General features: G+C 51.6%; 3 protein-coding genes across 3 annotated transcripts; 2 read left to right on the forward strand and 1 right to left on the reverse strand.

Moving 5' to 3' along the window:
• Positions 1 to 711: 711 nt before the first annotated feature.
• On the reverse strand, positions 712 to 4,884 carry ACET3X_006294 (uncharacterized protein). The gene is made up of 6 exons (XM_069452490.1): positions 4,382 to 4,884; positions 4,174 to 4,324; positions 3,961 to 4,117; positions 2,271 to 3,907; positions 1,558 to 2,223; positions 712 to 1,499 (listed from the first exon to the last, which is right to left on the reverse strand). Exons 2-6 carry the CDS (start codon positions 4,225 to 4,227, stop codon positions 1,305 to 1,307), a joined length of 2,709 nt encoding a protein of 902 aa, XP_069306654.1. The 5' UTR covers positions 4,228 to 4,324; positions 4,382 to 4,884; the 3' UTR covers positions 712 to 1,304.
• A 2,312-nt stretch (positions 4,885 to 7,196) lies between these two features.
• On the forward strand, positions 7,197 to 8,468 carry ACET3X_006295 (uncharacterized protein). The gene has a single exon (XM_069452491.1). It carries the CDS (start codon positions 7,578 to 7,580, stop codon positions 8,100 to 8,102), a length of 525 nt encoding a protein of 174 aa, XP_069306655.1. The 5' UTR covers positions 7,197 to 7,577; the 3' UTR covers positions 8,103 to 8,468.
• A 354-nt stretch (positions 8,469 to 8,822) lies between these two features.
• On the forward strand, positions 8,823 to 14,426 carry ACET3X_006296 (uncharacterized protein; the record flags this gene model as incomplete). The annotated part of the gene is made up of 4 exons (XM_069452492.1): positions 8,823 to 9,031; positions 9,098 to 11,752; positions 12,681 to 13,030; positions 13,078 to 14,426. The coding sequence occupies 4 exons, from the start codon at positions 8,823 to 8,825 to the stop codon at positions 14,424 to 14,426; spliced, it is 4,563 nt and encodes a 1,520-aa protein (XP_069306656.1).
• Between the last annotated feature and the right edge of the window lie 6,777 nt (positions 14,427 to 21,203).

Genomic DNA, 21,203 nt, shown 5'->3' on the forward strand with positions numbered 1-21,203 from the left:
CCCAGACATTCTCTCTGGTGTAGGTCATTTTTGGTAAAAGTCAAAAAGGAAGATATTATAGAATAGAACCCTCTCAAGTCCGCAGAAGTTTCTTTCTTTTATATATGCCAACCACGTGTACTCTGATGCGCACGTGAGGCAGTCTTGTTTGAAATATCTTTACACCCTTCACTCGACACAGACACACATCTACATCCCGAAATAAATCTTCCGTCACATGAACCGAAAAGCCACATTTCCTAACGTCCATTATTCCATTATCCACACCACTCTTGTTTCTTCCGTTGCAGACAAGTCTCCGAGAAAAAAAGAAGAAACCCATCTTACCCGACCGGTAGCACGCAAACTGTGAAACAATACTATTCTAAAATATCTTCCATTTTTGGTGAAACAAAAAAAAAAAAACAAAGTAAAAACAAGGTTCGAATGATCTACAAAAAAAACGAAATCAAAAAGAAGAGAAGCTTTCCACATAGCATACCCTGCATCAGCCAACGGGTATGCTAGAACGGGGAGTATAAAAAGTTAGCGTGTGGCGCCATGTTTCGTGGTACAGTATCCGGGGCGATCAGCCACACCCGGCGGCGGCGCCTCCGAAAGGTACCAGAAACTCTTCCTCGTCGTTCAATACCAAGAAAACGATACTACACTTTCACGTTCCATTCGATCCAAGAAACAAAACAAGCCAAGTAACCAGATATCAAAGGTGTGTGTTAGTCAAATATATTCAATACACCGACAGACCATTCTACGCATCCTTTTACGCGCAAGTGGGTAACACTCTTCTTCCCCCACATCCATTTCCATAGAGAACCCCGCCATGGTATATTCCAACCAGTGATTTCCCTTCCCCTCCAAACCATGTACGCCATTGCCCATTTCATGAGGGTTAATCCCAGGTAATACAAAGTATGAATAAATGATATACCATGCCTGAAAGCAAGAACGTAAACCTAGTAATAACAAAAAAACAAAAAAAACCCACACACAACAGCAACAACAACCTTTCCCAATTAAAAGAAAAAAGACTCCGGCCCTGTTTTTGTTCGAGAGACAAGATGTATAGAAAGGCGGGCAGGGGGGTTGTCATCCGTATAGCCGTACAAGCGAATCGTAATGATATGTAACAATGGAAGCCAAGGGGGTTAAGAGTAATGGTATATGAACAATAGAATGCAAGTATGCCACCCGAGCCATGCAAACAGTGCGACGGTGCGTTGGCTGAAGAGAACAGAACGTGCGGCGGAGTATTAGGAGACCTTATGTGCGGTGTGTGGGGAGACTTGGATGGACGGGCTGCGCAATCAAGCAGTATCCGCGATGCTCATATTACCCATGCCATCGACAATGTTGTGCTTGCCGTTGACGGGCTCGTCAACGGACGAGTTGTTTGTGCTAGGGTTGGAGCTACTCTTTGGCGATTGAGCGGAACTGCTGAGAGCTGGCGTGAGCATAGTTGGCGAATCGATGCGATCGTAACGGAACATCTTCTTCTCGACCTAATATTCATTAGTTGGAGCCCTCGCAGTATGTGTTCAGATTCACAAAATCACTTACCGAGACGCACTGCTTGCCGGGAATGACCTTCTTGGCCTTCTCAAGCTCAGGCTTGAGTGCTTGGACAAACTTCTCGTAGTCATCGCGGCTGAGCGTGTCCAGCATCTTCTGGATGACATAGTTGCCGTATCCGTCTCTGAGGAGGTTCATGACGTTTGACTCGCCTCGCTCGTTCTTCGCAAGGATAACCGATACGAGTTCTCGCCGTTGCGCATCATCGCTGCACTTGAGGCACTGCTCAACGACGTTGCTGGCGAACTTGTGCTTTGAGAAAGCGAGGAACTGCGCCTTGATGAGAGCGACAATCTTGGCCCTGTCCTCTGGCAAGCCGTGCTCGATGACGTGCTGAGTGACGTAGTTGCCGTATTGGTCGGTGATGAGTTTGGGTCCTTCGGCGTGGAGTTCGGTCAGGATGAACCTTCGTTGCGGCTCCGGTACCTTCTCAAGTAGTCGCTGGATAACACGGCATCCGTAGGAGTTGACTGACAGTATGCCGACATTGCCTCTGAAAGCCTCGACGATCCTCTGGATGTACTGCATCGGGACTCGGTCGATGACCTTTTGAATGACGTGGTTGCCGTTCTGGTCCTTGACGGTCTTGAGAACATCCTTTTCGAGCTCCTTGACCATCTCGGCTTGCTGCTCAGTAAGCGCATGCTCGAGTGCCTACTGCAGTTAGTATGTATTCCAAGCCGCATGAACGAGAACCATACCTTTTGAACGACCCGGCATGCGTACATCTGATTCGCAAGCTCGAGTACATGACCCTTCATTTTGCCGACAAGAATCTTCTTCTGGACCTGGTCTCCGTGCTCGAAGAACTTTTGGATAACGTAGTTGCCGAAGACATCCTGCATCAGCTGCAGCGCATCTTCTTCAAGCTCCCTGAAAACGCTCTCCTTGACCTCGCTGTTGGCTGACTCAAGCTTCTGCTGGATGAAGCGAGAGCCATGCTGGTCTCCGGCAAACTCTACCACGTGGCCTTTGATGTCGGTAAGCTCCCATCGCTTGCTCTGCTTCTGCTCTCTCTTGAAGCTGGCCAGTTCAAGGCTCATTGCACCGAGACCATCGCTGACTTGCTGCTCGCGAGGACCTCTGGGTGCTGACCCGGTTGACAACATTGATATTGCTGGAGTCATGTTCATGTGTTGCGGTATCGCAGATAGAGGGTAGGCTTGGGCAAGACCATACTGCTGGTACTGGTATTGATTCTGTACTTGGGCCGCGGGAAAGAGGTTTTGGTACTGCTGCTGATGAAGCTGGCTTGGAGAGATGAAGTTACGCTGTTGCGACATCTGGAACCCGGCCAGTTTGTTCTGTAGCTGCGTAACACTGTTGGGGTGGGCGAGCATCTGCTCGCTGGTATACGGATTTAGACGATCGTAGACAGGCGGTGTGTTGATAGAGGAGTAGAAGGGACTTTGACGAGCCCCAGTGCCGTTCGGTGCGCTTCGACTATTGTCGAGCTGGTAGGATCGTAGCTGAGAATACTGGCCGTTGAGTTGGGCGCCGGGGTAGCCATCTGGGGTGTATGAGCCGGTGGGCACATCGTTCATGTCTTGCCCGGGTGTGTGTGCTGGGGTGAAAGCGTTGATGCTAAAGGACCTGTGCGGTGCCATGCGTGCATCGAGGTCTTGTTCGCTGTTCAGCCTTCCGAGAGTGTGGAAGGTCTCGCTTTGTATTGAGCCGCTTCGCTCGTTGAAGGCACGGCCGCCGGCCATGGAGAAGGACGATGTTTGGCGGGAAGGCTGAGTTAGTCTCGAGAACGCATCTGGAGCCTGGCTGAACGGTGCTGGCTCGGCACCATGTCTGGATGGAGGCAGGCTTCCGTTCTGCGAGGGGGCGCCACTTGAAGACGCAAGGTAATCTGAGTTTGCTACGCTGCGGCGGTCGTCATTCGGAGAGTGGACGGAGCCCGTGTCTGGCCACGATGTGACACCAGTATCGGGACGTGAAGCGTTGATGTCTGCTTGGCCGAATCCAAAGTTGGTGAAGCCAGTGTTGAGTGATTCGATCTGGCGCGACGTGAAGTTTGATGTGGTAGGGTCAAGGAATGGCTTCACTGGCTTTGCTTGTGAGCCTTGGCCTGCAAGCGAGCCTCTTGTGTAGGGAGAGAAGGCGGATGAGGAGTTGTCGCTATACTGCTGGACGGGTTGCGCTTGAGCGATAGAGCGCTTCCGTGCCGGCGACACTCCGGAGCTTCTTGCATGAGGTACGTTGCCAGATGGAGTCTCTCCCCAGGCTGGCCGGGCGGCAGACCTCCATTCGGTCTCGGAGTTGGTGAGTAGGGAGCCAGAGCCAGTCTTGCCCTCAACATGGTCGGGAGGGGTGCCCATGGCAGCGCCGTTCTCTGTGCGTGTGTCAGCATTACCGGTACATGATGTGTCGTGGACGGTGGCATACCTCGAGGGCGCGAGTTGTCTCGGCCTTTTGAGCCAAGCGGAAAGGTGCCGATTGGGGCATTCCAGATGTTCTTGCTCCAGGGGGACGCGCGTGAGAGTTCCGTGTCGGTGCCGTTGCTGTTGAGCGAGGCCCCGTTGGAGTAGTCGCGCGATCGAGTCTGGAGGATATGTGTTAGCACGCCATGCCGGATTCCCAAGAAAGGTCGCTGCTCACGTTGCTCGCCATGACTGCCATGCTAAGACTTGAGTCGCCGGGAGAAGTCTTCATCTACACAGGTCGAGTGTGAGGTTATCAGTGTGCGGAGAATAGAGTAGACTGGTGGATGGTGCGGCGCGGGGTGGCTTATGCGTGCGCGAGGGTGGGACTAGGCTCAGGCGTCAGCGCAGGGAAGGGCAGGTGCGGGGGGTTGCAGAATACTGACGATGTATTACAGCTGATATAGCGAGGGACAATGGAGATAATGTACGAAGAATGTGCGCACGAACGCGGCGGCAAACAAAGAGGTCCCGGGGTCCGCGTGAGGAGTGTGGGCTGGAAAGTAGAGGCCGCCCGTGGTCGCGTTCGGGTGCGGAAGCGAGAGAGGTGGTGATGTCTCTAACCAGAGTTCATGCTAATCTCGAAGCAACAAAGTCGCGCACCAGGCGGGGGTGTCGCATTAAGGGTTCAGCGACCAAATGCAGCGGCGGGGATGCAAGGGCGCGGGACGGTGGAGCAGCAGGGCAGGAATAGACTCGAGGGGAGGAAAATATATCTGCTGCTGGCTTAGGGGAAGGGCTGTGGTGCGTGTGGGTATGTGTGTCTGTGTGTGTGCGTGTGGACAAGCGGGAGCAGAAGTTTGGTAGCGGGCGTCTTGGAGACCGGGCGCAGCTTCAGAGGGCGAGGGTTGCGCGCCAGTTGGGTGGGTTGGAAAGATGTCTTTTTGGCGATGAGGATGCGACTGCTGGGCCCTGGCAAAGATAGGATCGGCAGCTAAGTTTGGCGTCCGCTGGGGAAAGGCACGCTAAGGCTCCAGGTTGCACCAAAAGCGTCGCCTAGATGTCTTCGGGTGCTTGGTGCAGGCGAGGCGTGCGGGAATGAGGAAATCGACGATGACGGGACGAGAGATGATCTCCATAAGAACAAACGTCGTCGCCGTTTTCTTCTCTCGCTGTCACCACCGGCTGCAATGCGCTCGCGTGTGCCAAGCACGAGTCAGGGACCATGCGGCAACGGAATCCGGACGATCCTCTGTGATGCGAGCTGTCGTTATGGCAGCCTGAGACACGGCGGGCATGGGATAGGACGCCAGAGGCATTATCTACAGGCCCGCCATGTTTCACCACCACCCTGCTGCCACGTCCAAGCTCGCTGTCTTGCTCTCTTTCTCTGTCTGCTACGCCTTCGCCATTGCATGTTTGCCCGCGGGACAAGACTTTTAGGCAATGGTCTTCGACCCGAGCCCACCAGGTGCTGCCTCGTCGACTCCAATTGACCTTTCTGCATACTCGGAACGAGCTGTAGCACTAGCTGTCGAGCTCGATGCAGCCCGGAACTTGTATCGATCTTCAGAAGTATCCAACGTGATTGCTTGGACGCACAGCAGACGACTCACGGAAACCGTGGTTGCACACGCTGTGGATTCAACCATCACTCAATGGGTGCAGCAAAGCCTTGCAGGCTCGTGACCTGCACCGTCCATGGACTGCTCTCGCTCAGAATGCTCCCTGCACTTACAACGCCTCCTAGCTGCGGGTTTGCGCAGCGAGGCTGCAAGTCGGATGTGAGGCGTCCAGTGAGCCACCCGTCGCTCCGCTCTGTGCGCATATGGTGGCAGCTGTGCTGCGCTGGCGCCGTAAGAAGCAGAGCAAACTGGCTGCGACTGCCGGATACGTCAGGCACGTCGACAAAGTTATTCACCCGCTAGCTTCGACTATGGTTGTCATAAGTGCTTCACATCTACACCGCCCTCAGTGGTTGAGGTGTTGCACAGGGCAAGTCCCCGACGAACGGCCGCAAACATCGCGATGCAGCAACTCCGAGTGACTTGGTGAGCTGGTGACAGCACTTTACCTCAAATACCGACCGCCTAGCGCTTCTAGAAGGCCATATGCGACATTGCAAGCGACAGCCAGCGGCAGCCCGGCGACATCCCCGGGGTTCAGGAGTCGCTTGGCGTCAGGCAAGCGAGAGGCATCAAACGTCCCGAAGCCTCAAAGGCTCAAACACCGGGCCTGCCTGGCGATGAGATGTTTGACGGCGGGGACGGTGGAGTAGCCAAGTGCCGGCCAGAGTGCATCCGTGTGACCATGACCAAGTCGCTGCAGTCACTTGCAACGCGTGTTGGCGATTGCGACAATGCAGGCGGAGCGGACGCTTCGTGCCAAAATATGTGGAACTCTACGAAGATGAAGGGCTGCTTCAAGGCTATGTCGAACGCAAGAGAGACGTGCCTGAGGAGGCTCGAGTTCCATCACCACATGGCGCTCCCTGCGCACGGCGGCCCACAAGTCTATCGTTCATTACGCGCGTTGCTGTGCTATGTGCTATCGACCAGCATCCGCCTGTATCGCTCCACACGTCTGGCAAGATGTTCGTCTCAGCCCTCGCTGTCACCTCTCTCTCCGCACCCGTTGTCACAATCAGTCTCAAACAATGCGCGTCTCACACGGCCAAGCTTAACACGACTTCCAGATTGCCATGTTGACGTCGCGAGTACATAGTCTGGGGCTGTCGCTCAAGCGAAGCCTCAGGACGAGTACGTGCCGGCTCACGATCCACTCCCGATCCACACGGTCGAGTCTCGACCTTTTGGCTAAATCCCACCCCCCGTCATTCGTTATTACCGCCCCTTGCATTTTGCAAAGGTTCTCCACACTGCACCAAGTCGTCTTGACGTGGGTTTGTTTTGGTCTGTTTGCGGTGACCTCAGTGTTTTCTTTGTCTCGGTCCTGGGAACGGTCGCGTGCAAACGGCTTTGTCTGCTGTGGTCTCGTGCGGCCGTGTTGAGCAGATCACCGGCGCCAACAGGGCCAAAAATAAGATCGAGAGGATGAGGGTGCTACCGTCATCTTATTGCGCTCCACCGACTCGGCTTAGCGCAGGCGGCTTGCTCTCCTAAACTAGATGGGCAGGAAGGTGCGCGGTGTAGCGTCGATCGCTGATTCGTCCTGGCTGCATCGTTCCTGCATTGGTGACTGCAGAGGCGGCTTCCCTGCGTATCCATCAAAATACCTAAGGTTCCCTTCACACCTCGACCTCCTTGCCCACCTTCTCCTCTACGGTCTCGCCTCCCCCGTCTCTCGCTTTCTTCTCCATCGACTTATCGCTTCACTCTTTCAGCGATATCTCGCCTTACGCTCTTTCCGAAACTTGTGTCTCTCGTTACTTGCTTATCCAACCGCTTGCGAAACGACGGTGCTATCCAGGTGCGTATCCGCTACTTCCCGTCTGCGTCCGTCGCACCCTGCCAAGCATCCGAGAACCAACAACCACAACACCAAACAGAAGCAACGTGCTCGCTACACAACGGAACCTAACGTGCAAACAGCAACTACACTCCTTAATCATTACTACACATCCCAGAGTCATCTGCACGCCCTCGCCACGCCATAACGACACACAATATCACCAATATCATAATGATCAACATCAGCCTTAGCAAGCGCAACGAGGATGGCAGCCTCAGCTCCACCCACCTTGCTCTCCTCGTGACCCTCATGATGCTGGTTCTTGTCGGCATGCTGTGCATCGCAGGTCTCATGTTCCTTCGCAGCATCCGCAGAGCCCGGAAACAAGCCGCGGCAGAACCAGAGCTCCCAGTCTACGAGAAGCGCCAATCAAACGTCAACCGCCTGACCATCACTGCGATGCCGTACAAGGGCCGCGAGTCTGTCATCACCTACTCGGAAAAGCAGAACCTTATGGACAGCCCTACCAGCCCGGTACCCGAGATCCGCATCACCTTCCCCGACGAGGTTGACGAGTCTGGCAAGCAACAGTCGGGTCGCGTTGTGGTGGTCCGCGTTGGAGACCACAGCGTTGGACTCGAGCCAGTGCACGAGGACCTCCCGCCGTACCAGCAAGACGCATCAGACCGCTTCGACTCGCTCGACCTGGATCGCATGGGCGGGCTCAAGGAGAAGGACGACAAATACTACTCATAAACCTCACGACACCACACGTCAAGACCCGGCCAGACCGCTGATACTCCCGGTCTAGCATCTCGGGCACACCCAGCCATTTGGCTACGACCGACTTTACACCTTGATGACGGCTATACCGCGCTGCTTGTCTGCTTCTCCGTTCCCTGCCGAAGCTGTGGAATAGCCGGCAGGGCGTCCACTCTTATGTACATTCTCAGAGTTGACTGGCCATTTTGCTGTATACCCACTCTGATGACTAGCCATCTCCTCAACAAGGTTTTCATACCTCTTACATAACTCTTATTCATTAATGTATGATATCCAACTCACTCTCTAGCGACTGTGCAGAGCAGCATGAGAGCCAATACAATCCTTTGTCAAGACTGAAATCTGTGTGCAATATACCAAGAACGAGTGAATGCTGCGCGCGATGCGTCTTGATGCAAACTGCAAGTCGCGTTGGAACATGATGTCAAGCTTCGTATTAATCGATAGCAGATCGTAAGCGGTGCTCGTAATTACGGCGCGTACCTCGATGGCGGATGCATGACATCGGCGGCTCGGCGAAATGGGCGATCCACAGTGGATGCTTGCGACACATCCTCACTTTTGCTTAAACCACGCATCAACTTTGTTCCCATGGATTCTGTCGCTCCTTGAGGCCCCTTACGCCGTCCGAATACCATTAGACTTCCGATTGGCATCTACCGCGAGCCAATTGGTCCCCCTTCTCCGCCCGCCATGGAGAACGAGGTCTTTACGCCGCTGTCCGACATCACCGGCCAGAGCAGCGCTCGCAAAGCTGTCAAGTTTGCGGACCAGCCAGAGCCGCGAGAGACAGTGCGAGCTCCCCGGAGACAAGTCCACGACCCGGACAAGGCCAAGAAAATTGGACAGGTGCACTTCAAAGCGCAGCATGGCATCATTGTCGCCTTCTTTACCTTTATATTGTACGCTCTCTCATCAGCGCCCATTCCCGGCCTCCGCGTCTAGACGCGCCATGCTGACGTGAACAGAATTCTCCACGTCCTCGGTATCTACCTCTTCACCAGCGGCTTCCTCCTTACGCGATTGGTTCTCGACCACAAGTCAGAATGCGCCCTGCCCCCAGTCGACTCCGCCAACGCGTACACAGCCGGCGATGCTGGAAAGGGGTGCTGGCACCCAAAGACGTTCGAAAAGGCCGTCGTCATCATCGTTGACGCGCTACGATACGACTTTACAGTACCTTTTCCAGAACAGTTTGAGCCCATCGACCTCGCCGCCGCGGCCGAGAACCCGCCTCAAGCCCCTCCAGTCGCTCCGCGCCATTTCCACAATGCGTTCCCGGTACTTTACGAGACGGCAAAGAATCAGCCCCAGAATGCGTTCCTCCTGCCCTTCATCGCCGACCCGCCGACGGCCACGATGCAGCGGTTGAAGGGGCTCACAACGGGGACATTGCCCACCTTCATCGACGTGGGCAGCAACTTTGCTGGCCAGGAGATTGAGGAAGACAATTTGGTCGGGCAAATGAAGAATGCGAGCAAGAGGATGGTTCACCTTGGAGACGACACATGGCACGCGCTCTTCCCCAACTACTTTGAGCCAAACCTCACGCACGCATACGACTCGTTCAATGTCTGGGACCTACACACTGTTGACAATGGCGTCACGGAGCACATCTTCCCACTTCTGAAGGCTGAGAATGCCACACAGTGGGATGTCATTTTCGGCCACTACCTGGGCGTGGACCATGCGGGACACCGCTATGGGCCTGATCACCCTGCTATGACTGCGAAGCTGAACCAGATGGATGACGTCTTCCGCCGCATGATTCAGGAGATTGATGACGATACACTGCTCGTTGTTATGGGAGATCACGGCATGGACGGAAAGGGCGACCACGGAGGAGAGTCGGACGACGAGATACAGGCAGCGCTGTGGATGTACTCAAAGAAGGGCGTGTTTGGCCGCAGCTATCCAGCTTATATCACACCTCCTGCCAACGCAAAGACCCGACCGGTTGGACAGATCGATCTCGTCCCCACTCTGTCGCTTCTCCTCGGCCTGCCGATACCTTTCAACAACCTCGGAAAGCCCATCGAAGAAGCATTCATTGGCAAGAACGGCGACGATTACAAGAACTTGGCGGCCGTCAATCGTCTGACAGCCGCGCAGATTCACAACTACCAGCACGAATATGCCAAGGTCCGTGGTATCGCAGACAGCGCCAGAGCCTCTTCGCTTTCGCTGTGGAAGAGTGCGAATGACGCGTGGAACTCGCTAGGAAAGTCCAAGGCCAACAGCGACGAGATGCGTCAAGCATACGAGGCTTTCGGTGCTTATCAGCGCGACACGCTCCGTCTTTGTCGTGACCTTTGGGCTCGATTTGACATTCCCAGGATGGTTAGTGGTGTCGTGATCCTGGCCGCAAGTCTGATTGTGGTCGCTCTTTACGCCAGGATCCTTCACGGAGACCGTGCCGACGTCACCCCCGTCTTCTTCACCCGAGGTGCCATTGGCTTGGTCCTTGGAGGTATTCTCGGTCTTCCCATTACCATCTTCATGCCTGAAGACTCCCGATCGCATATCCTTGTCTTATCCTCTGCTCTTACTGGGATCATCGGCAGCGCCTCAACTTTCTACGCCCTGAGCTACCGCATGATGCCCCCAATGCCAAACAACATCTGGGGTTGGACGAGCGCCTTCTTCACTCTCGCGCTCTCCGGGGGCTTCGCAGCAAACTCCTTTACCATCTGGGAAGATGAGATCCTGCTACACTTCCTGACCACTTTCGGAGTCCTTGCGCTCATCTCCTCGTTCCGCCAGAAGAGAATCGCAGACCGAACGCTCGGTGCCTACCACTCCATCCTCTTCACCGTGTTGCTTAGAGTTGCCAGCTTCTCCCGACTATGCCGAGAGGAGCAGATGCCCTACTGCAAATCCACATACTACGGCTCCGCCCTATCGACAACCTCTGCACCATGGCAACTTGCTATCCCAGTCGCAGCTGCCATCCTCATCCCTACGTTCATCAAGAGCTACTACGACGGCACGAAATCCTATCAGCACAACGCCACGCTCTGGATCGGCCTCGCGCTGCGCTTCGGCTTGTTGCTATCCGCCGCATACTGGACTCTGGATGCTGCCGACGACGGCGAGTGGGCACCCGCTTGGTCAAACATTATCGGCATCACGAAACGCTTGGTCGCACAGATTGTGCTAGCCATCGCCCTCGGGTTCGGATACTCCATTTATAACTGGTCGAAGCCCCTCCTGAACGTCATCATTGATAAAGATGGCGCCGGCGTCGACGAGAATGGGAAACCAAAGGAAGCTGTTACCATTCTGGGCTTTGCAAATGTACATGGCAGTCGGTATGCACTGTTGATCACGATTTGGTACCTCGCTATCGCTGTGCTACAGAAGCCAATGGGCGCTGGTGCCATTGGAATTTTGGTCTGGCAGTTGTTTTCGCTCTTTGAAATCATCGATACGAATAACTTGCGTCAATCAGCTATTGGCCCTGTGGTCCTGGGTCTGCTAGGTTCTTTCCACTTTTTCAAAACAGGACACCAGGCTACGCTCAGCAGTATACAGTGGGAATCTGCGTTTATCCCTCTAGCCAAAATCCGCTACCCATGGACGCCTATCATCGTTCTATTGAACACGTTCGGTGCACAGATCCTGTGCGCTATTGCGGTCCCTGCGTGTGTCCTGTGGAAGGTGAAGCCGCAGAAAAAGGGCGTGTTGTCGGTTGTTACGAAAGCCGTGGCGACGCATATTTTGTTTTATGCGACGACGCAGCTCGCGACGACGATGTGGGCGGGACATTTGAGGAGGCATTTGATGCTGTATAGGATTTTTTGCCCGAGGTTTATGTTGGGTGCCGCCGTGCTGGTGACGGTCGATGTGGTGTTGATTGGGGTGGCGTTGTGGGGGACGAGGATGAGTATGGTGAGTACGGCGGAGGTTTTTGGGTTTGGGGGGTGAGTGGGTGGGTGAGTGTGAGGGAGAGATGGATAATGAGTTGGATAGGTTGGGAGTTGGGGAACAATGGAGAAGGAGGTGGTGGGTTGTGGGCATTGCATTGCATATAGCGTTTTATTCATCTCCTTGTGTTTGAAGTTAAAGAAGCGTGGCCTAAATCTGATTATGTGGCTTCCTGGCCAGTGGTTTCCTATGCCATCTCTGGTAGTTGTTGTTCTTGCCTTGGTATACATCGTTTACGTCCACAGCCGGTTCATGCCGGGCTCAAACAGACCGGACCAGTCAAGATTGGCCCGTCTTTGCACCAGTCTATCACCTCTTACTTCTTGCTATCCTACACGCGGTGACGTGGCAGCGGCGCAAGGTAAAGGTAAAGGTAGCCGTCTTTGGTCGCTCGTGCTATATCCACGACCTCTTCTCGGTTCAATCTGCGTCTCTCCTCCACCACACATTAAATTTACTGTAGAGCAGGAGATTACTGCCAAACAGTGGACAAAAACTTTCATGAAGAGCAACCCTCAACGATAAACCTAATCAGTCTCAGTTGGCGCTTGCCGCCGTCAAGAAAAGCGATCGCCGGCCTCACCTCACACCCAGTCTGCCCCAAGACGCAATAACGTCCGATAGTCAACAAGCCAGTTATAGTTTCAGTATGAAGTCCGCCCAGCATCAACATGTGGAGGAAAACCTCTATGGTATCCTCATAGAGGAAGACCTCATTGATGACTCGACCGGCATCATTCCCATGGTCGGACTGAAGACGCCATTGAGTCTCAAAGACCGGTTCGCGCGGCGACTGTCCAAGATGTTGGGCGCGAAAGTGGATATACAAGAGCGCCGGGATGGCAACGCCATGGATATTTACCTTACGCGCAACCGGTGCCCAGGTCAACCGAGTGTTGGTCTGGATGATGAACTCCGCAAGTTCGTGCGAGCGTTGGAAGAGGCGCTGGCAGCTATTGCGAAACATGCAGATGGTATGTTGGACACGACGACACTATGAGTTTATTACTAATACCTCTAGGGCCGCATCATGTACTTGAAATCGCATGCGACGAACTCTGGGACGCCGTTCTCCTGTTCAACTACAGCAAGGTCGAAACCATCATCCAAAACATTAAGAAGACTTTTCAGGATAACCAGGAAACAATGGAAGACCTCATCACGAGGATGTTCGGCATGGACGATCCCGAACTCAAGGACTCCATGTTAGATCGTGAGCTTGGTGACGGGATCATTTCGCTCTCACAACAGATCACCAGTTTCAACGGTTCGATGAAAGAGTTGAACAAACTCATACAGACCGCGTCAGGGATGACAAGGACGCTCCTCCATATGCAAGAACGAATCAGGTCACTTCTTGAGAAGACACGGTTTGCAAGCAAGTTATACGAGCTCATTTGCACATTGGGCTTTCCCGAGCGAGTGCACAGTACCACTGTCAGGTCTGCAAGAGCTTCGGAAGCATTCAGAAACGTTACGTTTCATTTCAGACCCAGCTCTCCGGGCAAGACTGTGTCTTTTGCGACCCCGGTGGAAAACCCCACGAATCCTTCCCCACCACATCAACGACAAGAGAAGTCCAAGCGGCGCCAGAGGTTCGAAGCGGCGGCTACCACACCAAAATCGGTGGATCCTGGTGTACTTCCTCATCCACAGCCAGCTATCTCTAGCCAATGTCTTCCGACGATAGACCTCGCCCTCAATCGCCTCCAACCTACAGTCAAGCAAGAGACCACACAACTCATCAGGTCCGTACTGCAGAAGAAACTTCTGCCCGTACAGACTAGTGCATGGTACGCCTTTGGGTTTGTCACGACCAGGGACGAAGACGAAGAACAGCAGCTAGCGGGCTTGTATATGGCTTTACTCCAAGATAACCTAGAAGAGATTAGCCGCGAGCTTCAGATCGCTCTAGAGAACAACACGCTCGTTACTCTCTTCGACAAGCACGATTATGGCCACTTTCGCGAATTATTCCCGTATCTGGCGACCTTCCTTACCACGGCACCCGCGCAGCGCAGTACTGTTTGGCGACTCAGACAGTTCATAGAAGATCCCCTCGATGACGTGCCTCCAGCGTGCCTCCAGCGCGACTACGGGTTTAAGCTCTGCCGCCAGCGCGAAGAGGTTCTCCATCTCAAGAAGATCTATACCCGTATGCTGCGCAAACTGGGCCCGAGGAAGTTGCATACTGCTTGCATTCACGGTCAGCTTTTCAAGACGGCGGTAGAAGAGGGTGTAGTGGATGTTGATTCGAAAGACAAGCGATTCCTGAGCAACGACTATGGCTCGCCGTTCCTGGGGTTGGACAACGAGGGTGGTACGGAGGCGTACCGTGGGCCGTTCTATCGGAGGACATTGAAGATGTGAGATGTGCGGTTGATGGATGGCATGCACGACCAATGATTGTTTGGGTGAGCTCTTGGTGAAGAGGATTTGGCGCTTTGAAAATCCATGGTACGACTGCGCTGCATGCTGGGTGCCGTGGGTGTGGGCGTAGTGCATTGGCTTTGAGTTTTGGTATTCATGCTGCGTTTAGGCTTTGTGGACGGCATATGAGGGTCTTTTGAGGATACGATGTTTGACAAAAGGCGGTGCGAAATATTCCCATGGTTGCCGTCTGATTCATCCATTTCTTCTTCATCCACTTCATCCCATGGTACTGCGATGACGCATCAACTTGAGCCAATCACAACTTCCAAACTTCTCAACGATCTGAACGAACAGGTTCTCCCAAATGAGAGAGAATTCGCAAGTAAAAGGATGCGAAATATTCCATGGAGTTTGCTTTCTGGGCGATATGAGTTTGGTTCTATAACTGCGTGTCTTTCCCCTCTCCAAAAGTTGGACTTGCTCAAGGAAATGAAATACCTATTTGGGTTGCTCGAAGGACCAAAATCGAAGTGGCCAAGGCATGTAGTGTACTGCCTTCAAACATATTATCTTCCGACCTCTTTCTGACATCTTCAACACCTATAACCCAATCGAACATATCTCCTTATGTTCCGCTCTTATCCATGCAGCTTTTACTTCCGCACGTCATCGCTAGTCCTTGTGACGGCGTGGTATACGTGATGCCCAAGTCCGAGGAAGCATATATAACCTCCCCTTCCATACCCTATCTTCTTCTTCTTCATATGTCTCTCTACCAAATTTTCCCCAAAAAAGGATCACCCGAAAAAGCGATGGGGTCTGCCTGGAAAGATTTGTCACACCAAAATACATCTTTCCCAGTCTTTTTCCTCGTTCCAAAAACGTACGAAGCATGACGCATGTCCAGATCTGAGATCTCTTCCCTAAAGCCTTGCATGGCAAAAACTGAAGGACGTTGAGAAGTGGATACGATCGAACGCATATCAAAAATACAATCTAGCGCGCACATATTCTAAAAGAACGAAAGATTTCCTCAAATGTTTCCAAGTCGTCCCTCTCCACTACCATTCCCGTACCTCGGAGCCGCGACTACCCTCATCATCTCACTACCTCCTTTGTGAGACTCGTACTCCAAAGGATTGTCAGTAAAGATTAATGGCTTGCTGGCCCAGACGGCCAGAAATCATGGTTGATTTCCCTGTATGCGGCGCGTGCTCTCCTGTCCCGCCGCGTCAAACGAAAACAGTACGCATCATGTTCGGATTTCAAAAAGCACTATGAGAATGACATGACATGTGGCGTCGGTTGCGGTTCGCTGCAATTCAAGTTCTGGAACTTAAAAGATAAGACCATGATGTGGTTCTCCGACTATGCTTGCGCCGTGGTTGGGGCTAATACGCGTGCTGGCTGCATAAACCTCGCTCGAGTGCGTGCGCAGTTTATCATCCTATACCCTCCACTCTTCTCTCTCACCAAAACGAACCAGCGATTTCAAAATCCGAGGTTTCAAAATGTAACCGACCTTGAGGCATGGCGTGCGTCTCCCTCGGTGTTCCCTCTGTTGAAACAAGATAAGAAGTGCGCAATTTGATGCTGGCTCAAAACAAATGGAAGGTGATTTATGTGTGCGTCAGCAGAGTCTGAGCAATGACTTCTATATCAAAACCTAAAGGGCGGCTGCTGTTCTCATGCGCAATGCGACTGAGCTGTGCCTGACCCCGACGGCAAGGGAACATGACACTCGTCTACATGGTGTAGGCTCGAGTATAAGACTTTGCGTCTTATATGCCTTTCTGCTTTCTCATAATTATGCCGCAGCTGCGGCTGGCCAATATGGACTTTATCGCAATGATGTGTCGCGGCTCGAGCACTGAACACCGATAACGTATGGTCGTGCACGCTCGTCGCGCTTCTCGCGCGGTTTCAAAATGCGATGTGACGACGTCGTGATGGATCCGGCGTGTTCCTGTTGAAATAAAGAGTACGTACACAAGATCATGTTCGGTCGTTCGGTTCTCGTGTGTGAGCTTCGGCCGGATGCACATTGCCTCATGTTCGTGCTCGCTCGCCGCTGCCCATGTCGCGAGCCGATGGGTACAAGTGTGATATCAACTTCACCCCACTCTGTTGTTTTCAAAAGGATATGCTGAGGATCGATGGGTTGGTGGTTTGCCGTGGTTGTTGTGTACGAGTAAGGTACGCGTCCAGGATGGCGATGATCGGCATCATGATGTCAAATCTGATGACGTAAAGTCTTAGCGTGGAAGTGACGCGTACTAGGCGTTATTCTTTGAACTGTTATCGCGGCCGACGTCCTCTTCCGCATTGCGCATCATAACGCACACGAGCGTTTCCTCCTGTCTTTATCCGCCACGTCTGCGCATACGCACTTTGTTTCGTTTTTTTTGTAGATTCAAGTTTTCTGTCCCGCTACATAAACTTCCGCTGTAACCAGTTCTGCCCTTAATCTCGCTGTTGTAGACACTTCCACCGTAAAAAGACTCGCAACCATAACTATCGCAAAACATATACCTGATACCAGAACATCCACGCTATAAACACAAGAACCTCACCAGTAAATAGAGGAAGAGCCAGAACAAACATTACAAAGAAGGAGAAAAAAGAGAACAGACTACCGTGTCCACTCGTAGATCATCCCCAAAACATCTAAAAACGGATAGTACCTCTGCATTGCCAATACAGGCACAGGGAAGGGTCTCCAGTAACCGACTGATAATCTCCGGACTCGTCTTTTAGAAATCGTGCGTCTTTCCTTCAATCTACTTCTTCTTCTTCTTGGGAGTGCTCTTACTCTTATCCTCCTTTGGACTGGAACTTGACGTTGTACTACTGGTTATTCGTCTCGGCGAAGGACTCGTGTCCCGGCTTGCGACAGCATCTCCTGTGGCACGATATCTTGTAGGAGTCTCTGCAGGGGGGGTGTCACTATGGTGCCTAGAACGCGTAAAAATATCCTGATTGGAGAAATCTTCCCTGTTCATCTCCTGCTCCTGCTCCCAGGTCATTGGTACCTTTTGTTGTTGTGCCTGTCTCGGCAACCGTCCTAGTCCCTGTTGTGGCGATTGTGTTGATGCCTCGTGCCTGCGCTTGCCTGATCCTGATCCATGTCCGGACGCTGAGTTGGAAAGTTGGGGTGAGGCCCGGGATGAGCCTTGAATTCCGGTCTCTTTCTCTTTCTTTTTCCGCTGACACCTGTCACAAAATGGTGCGTCTACCAAGCTTTTCAAACCCGTGTTGCCGCCATATCTCTTGAAAAAGCAATCTTTGATGGTACAAACCCTGGACTCATTCCATTCGTAATTGCAGCTGCGGCACCCGGCTTTCCCAACGAAACACATATTATTTACCAAAGGTGGAGTGTTGCTATCGGTGAGAACAATCGGATAGCCAGTGAATAGGATTATCTAACGAGATACTCGTGTAGAACTGATCGTGTTTGATTATTCAAGTGCTCAGGTAGGACGAGCTATCGGTATGATACTGGCCGGCAGTAGGTCTCTAAAGTTTTGATGTAATAGTAGATTGGGAGACTTTCTGTTGTTACTTTTAGTAGAAAAAAGATACAGCAGGTCAAGGTATATATATCTACTCGTGACAAACAGATTAAGTTATCGTCAATCTCTAGATGTGACTCTTCAGATGTGACTATATATGACAAGTCCTGTGCTCCAACGACTAACAAGCCACTTTAAGCTAGCAGATCAATTATCATTGTTCGTATCGTTATCCTTCTGTACTAGAAAATGTGCAATCGCTTAAACATTAACAAAGCATAATTATCATCACACAAACTTGCTCCAGACAATCAAGCTATATTCAATTCTCTTCTCTGTTAAGTATCGATATCGCGTTACAGAAGAAGGCCTCTCAATAGAATAAGACTCAATAACACGACCGTTAACACCGACAGCGTTTACATTAGAGCACCACACTAGAATCATAATCAGTAGTATACAAAGACGTAGTAGAGAGTCTTGTTTTAATTTAATACTATCGACATCTAGTATTCGCGATACCTCTTATTCTAGAGCCTCTTTTACGGTGTAAGAAGCGAAGAGAGTTTAGAATTTACAAGTAGCTCATCGTTCATTTTGAATTATATACTATAGTTAAAGGAATAGCAACTGTAGCAATGTTTCATAATTGCGCACATACAGCAACTCTGTGTAAACTATAGTTTACGTTTGTAGATTTACTCAAATTGTCTTTGGTGTTTTTTTTTTTGAATATAAGAAGCTTTACAAGAGAGATTACATACATCGTGGGTGCAGCAACAAAGCAAGAGAAAAAGGTGCCGAATCTCTCGATGTAGCACCACACTAGACCTTAATGAAATCTTGAATATAAAGACATTCATCGCTAATAGACGTGAAGAACTACACCTAGCAACCAGTCAAACCTTGTTCAACTCTACGTGTGAGATATCTTGTGGTTATAACCTCTTCCTACGCGTTAGGACCAGGTTTCCTGGTCGGTTTCTTCTTTGGGTCTTGTTTCACTTCACTTCCTCCTGGCAGGTCCCTTGCCTTTATCGGGTTTCTTACCCTTGTCAGATTTGTCCTGCTTTGGTCTAGAACTTGACGATGAACTTTGAGTTGTAGACTTCGACGCAGTACCCGTGTTCTGGCGTGCGGCAGTCTGCCCTGTAGTAGTATGCACTGGGGTGCGTACATGTTGATCATGCGAGCCCGGAACAGAATGAGACGTGCCGGTTGTATGAGACGCACCGATTGGATGAGGTGACGTATGCGTTGGCGTTGGCGCTCGCTCTGGCGATAGGTTCACAAAATCATCCATGAAAGCATTGCTGTCAACGGATCCCTTGGAGCTTGCCTTCGATGAGGCACGACTACGCTGTTCTTTCCCTTTACCGTGACTGGCAGAGGACTGGTTTGCAACATGGGAGGAACTTCTGCTAGCATGGGGTGCTGGAGACTGCTCCCTGGAACTTGTAGGGCTAGGTTCAGCGTACAGATTACGGCTGTAATTACGCCCGATTGCCCATTTGTAAGTATTGAATTCTTTGTCAGTAGGATCATGAAATGGGTTATAGTCCCTTGGGTTAGAGCTCCAGGCCGATTCTCCGGTATTGCGTCTTGTCGGACCACTCGTAGAACTACTTGAGGTCGGTTTGCTTCCGGCGGTGTGTACTTCAGCACCGGTTGTAGACACGCTCGGTGCAGATTTAGCTGGAGCAGAGCCCTTGGACGTCTTCAGTTGATCTGTATGAGTTCCTACTGCTGGTTGGGGTCCTACTACAGACAGGAACATACGAAGTTAGTGTATGTCTCATATATATTTCGTATAAGCACTATTTACCTGGTGCCCGGATCCTCCCAGCCCTTCGCTCATCAAGTCTTTCCATTCTGTCGAGATGCTCGCCTGGATGATACTCGTAGTCTGAAGAGGAAGATTCATATGCTCCGGAGTCTGGGCTTGGGTGCGTGGCTTTGCCTTTTCCTTTGCCTTTATGCCTATCATCTCCTGGACCCGAAGGGTTGGGACGTTTTGTTTTGGGAGTATCTATGCCACCGGACTTAGAAGAGCTCTCGCCGTTGTGACCCCGAGGATGGTGAAATGATACATCTTCCAATTCTCCACCCTCTCTAGGGTTCGACGATTGTGGACCTCCAGTTGGCCGATGTTCTGGCTTCATGGCAAGCAGAATCGAGAGTACCGCATCATCTCTTTCCCTTTTCGTCCAAGGTCTCGGCCTTGGAGTCCGCTTTCCGCCCTCTTCCCATTCTTTTCTCCTGGACGTCCACCCTCCAATTGCTACTTGTATCAACTGGACTATGAATTCATCCGAGCAAGACTTACTGGGCCATTGGTAATCGCGAGCGAGTTTCTCTCCAGTTCTTTTATAGTTGCTTAGAGTCTCCTGTGGTAATTCCTGGCATTCGGGACACTTATAATTAGGTAAAATCATGGGTTCCAGTTCTTTGTATTGTGCTTTAATGTAGCATGCATTAGGCTCGGTGCAATATTCAGTTTTGGTTTCAATTAAATGCTTTTGTTTGCACTTGTATGGCTGTATCTGACACATATTGTTGTGGTGTACTGATGTTGGGGGAAGAGACCTCAGACGAATGTTGATTTGTTGGCTCCAGGCTGACAAGGCTGCTTGGTGAAGTATATGTAAGTTTTTGCTGGTACTGAAGTGTTCGAGTGCTAAGTCTTTAGCTATAGACGTAAGATGGCGTTGTTTGACAAGGGTACACCGGCCGGCAGTGGATCTTTGGAATATTGGTATAGTAGTTGTTACAAGTAAGGTATCAGTGTTATCGTTGTCGCTATTCTATGGAAGAGGATGTTTAGCAGATTCAGATATTTATATGTTCTTTGAGAACGTAGGATCTGAAGATGTGTGAATGTGTGTATGTGACTTGCTTTGGAGCCAACGATCTAGCAGCTGACAATCAGCTAGGGCATTGACTCCTATCTAGCGTGAATCGACAGAAATTCTGCGAGAGGCATAATCAGTTTTTGATTTCTATACTTCACAGAATTCTTACGATTGCGCAACTCGAAGTATAGACCTCATTGAATCGCCACCTTCGCGGGCGGTCAACTGGATCTTGGCCACAAGTCTCTGACCCATTGCGCTAGCGGATTTCGTGGCTCCTGAAGATCATTGACGCCGTTCGTTGCTTCCGGAAAGTCGACGATAGGAACTTGGGTGGCCTGTTTCCGGCTCTGGAATGCACGTTTATGGTCGCTCCGGTCGTATGGCGGGTTATAAAGCTTGATCCA

The sequence above is a fragment of the Alternaria dauci genome, chromosome 5 (genome assembly GCF_042100115.1).
Source record: "Alternaria dauci strain A2016 chromosome 5, whole genome shotgun sequence".
NCBI lineage: Eukaryota > Fungi > Ascomycota > Dothideomycetes > Pleosporales > Pleosporaceae > Alternaria > Alternaria dauci.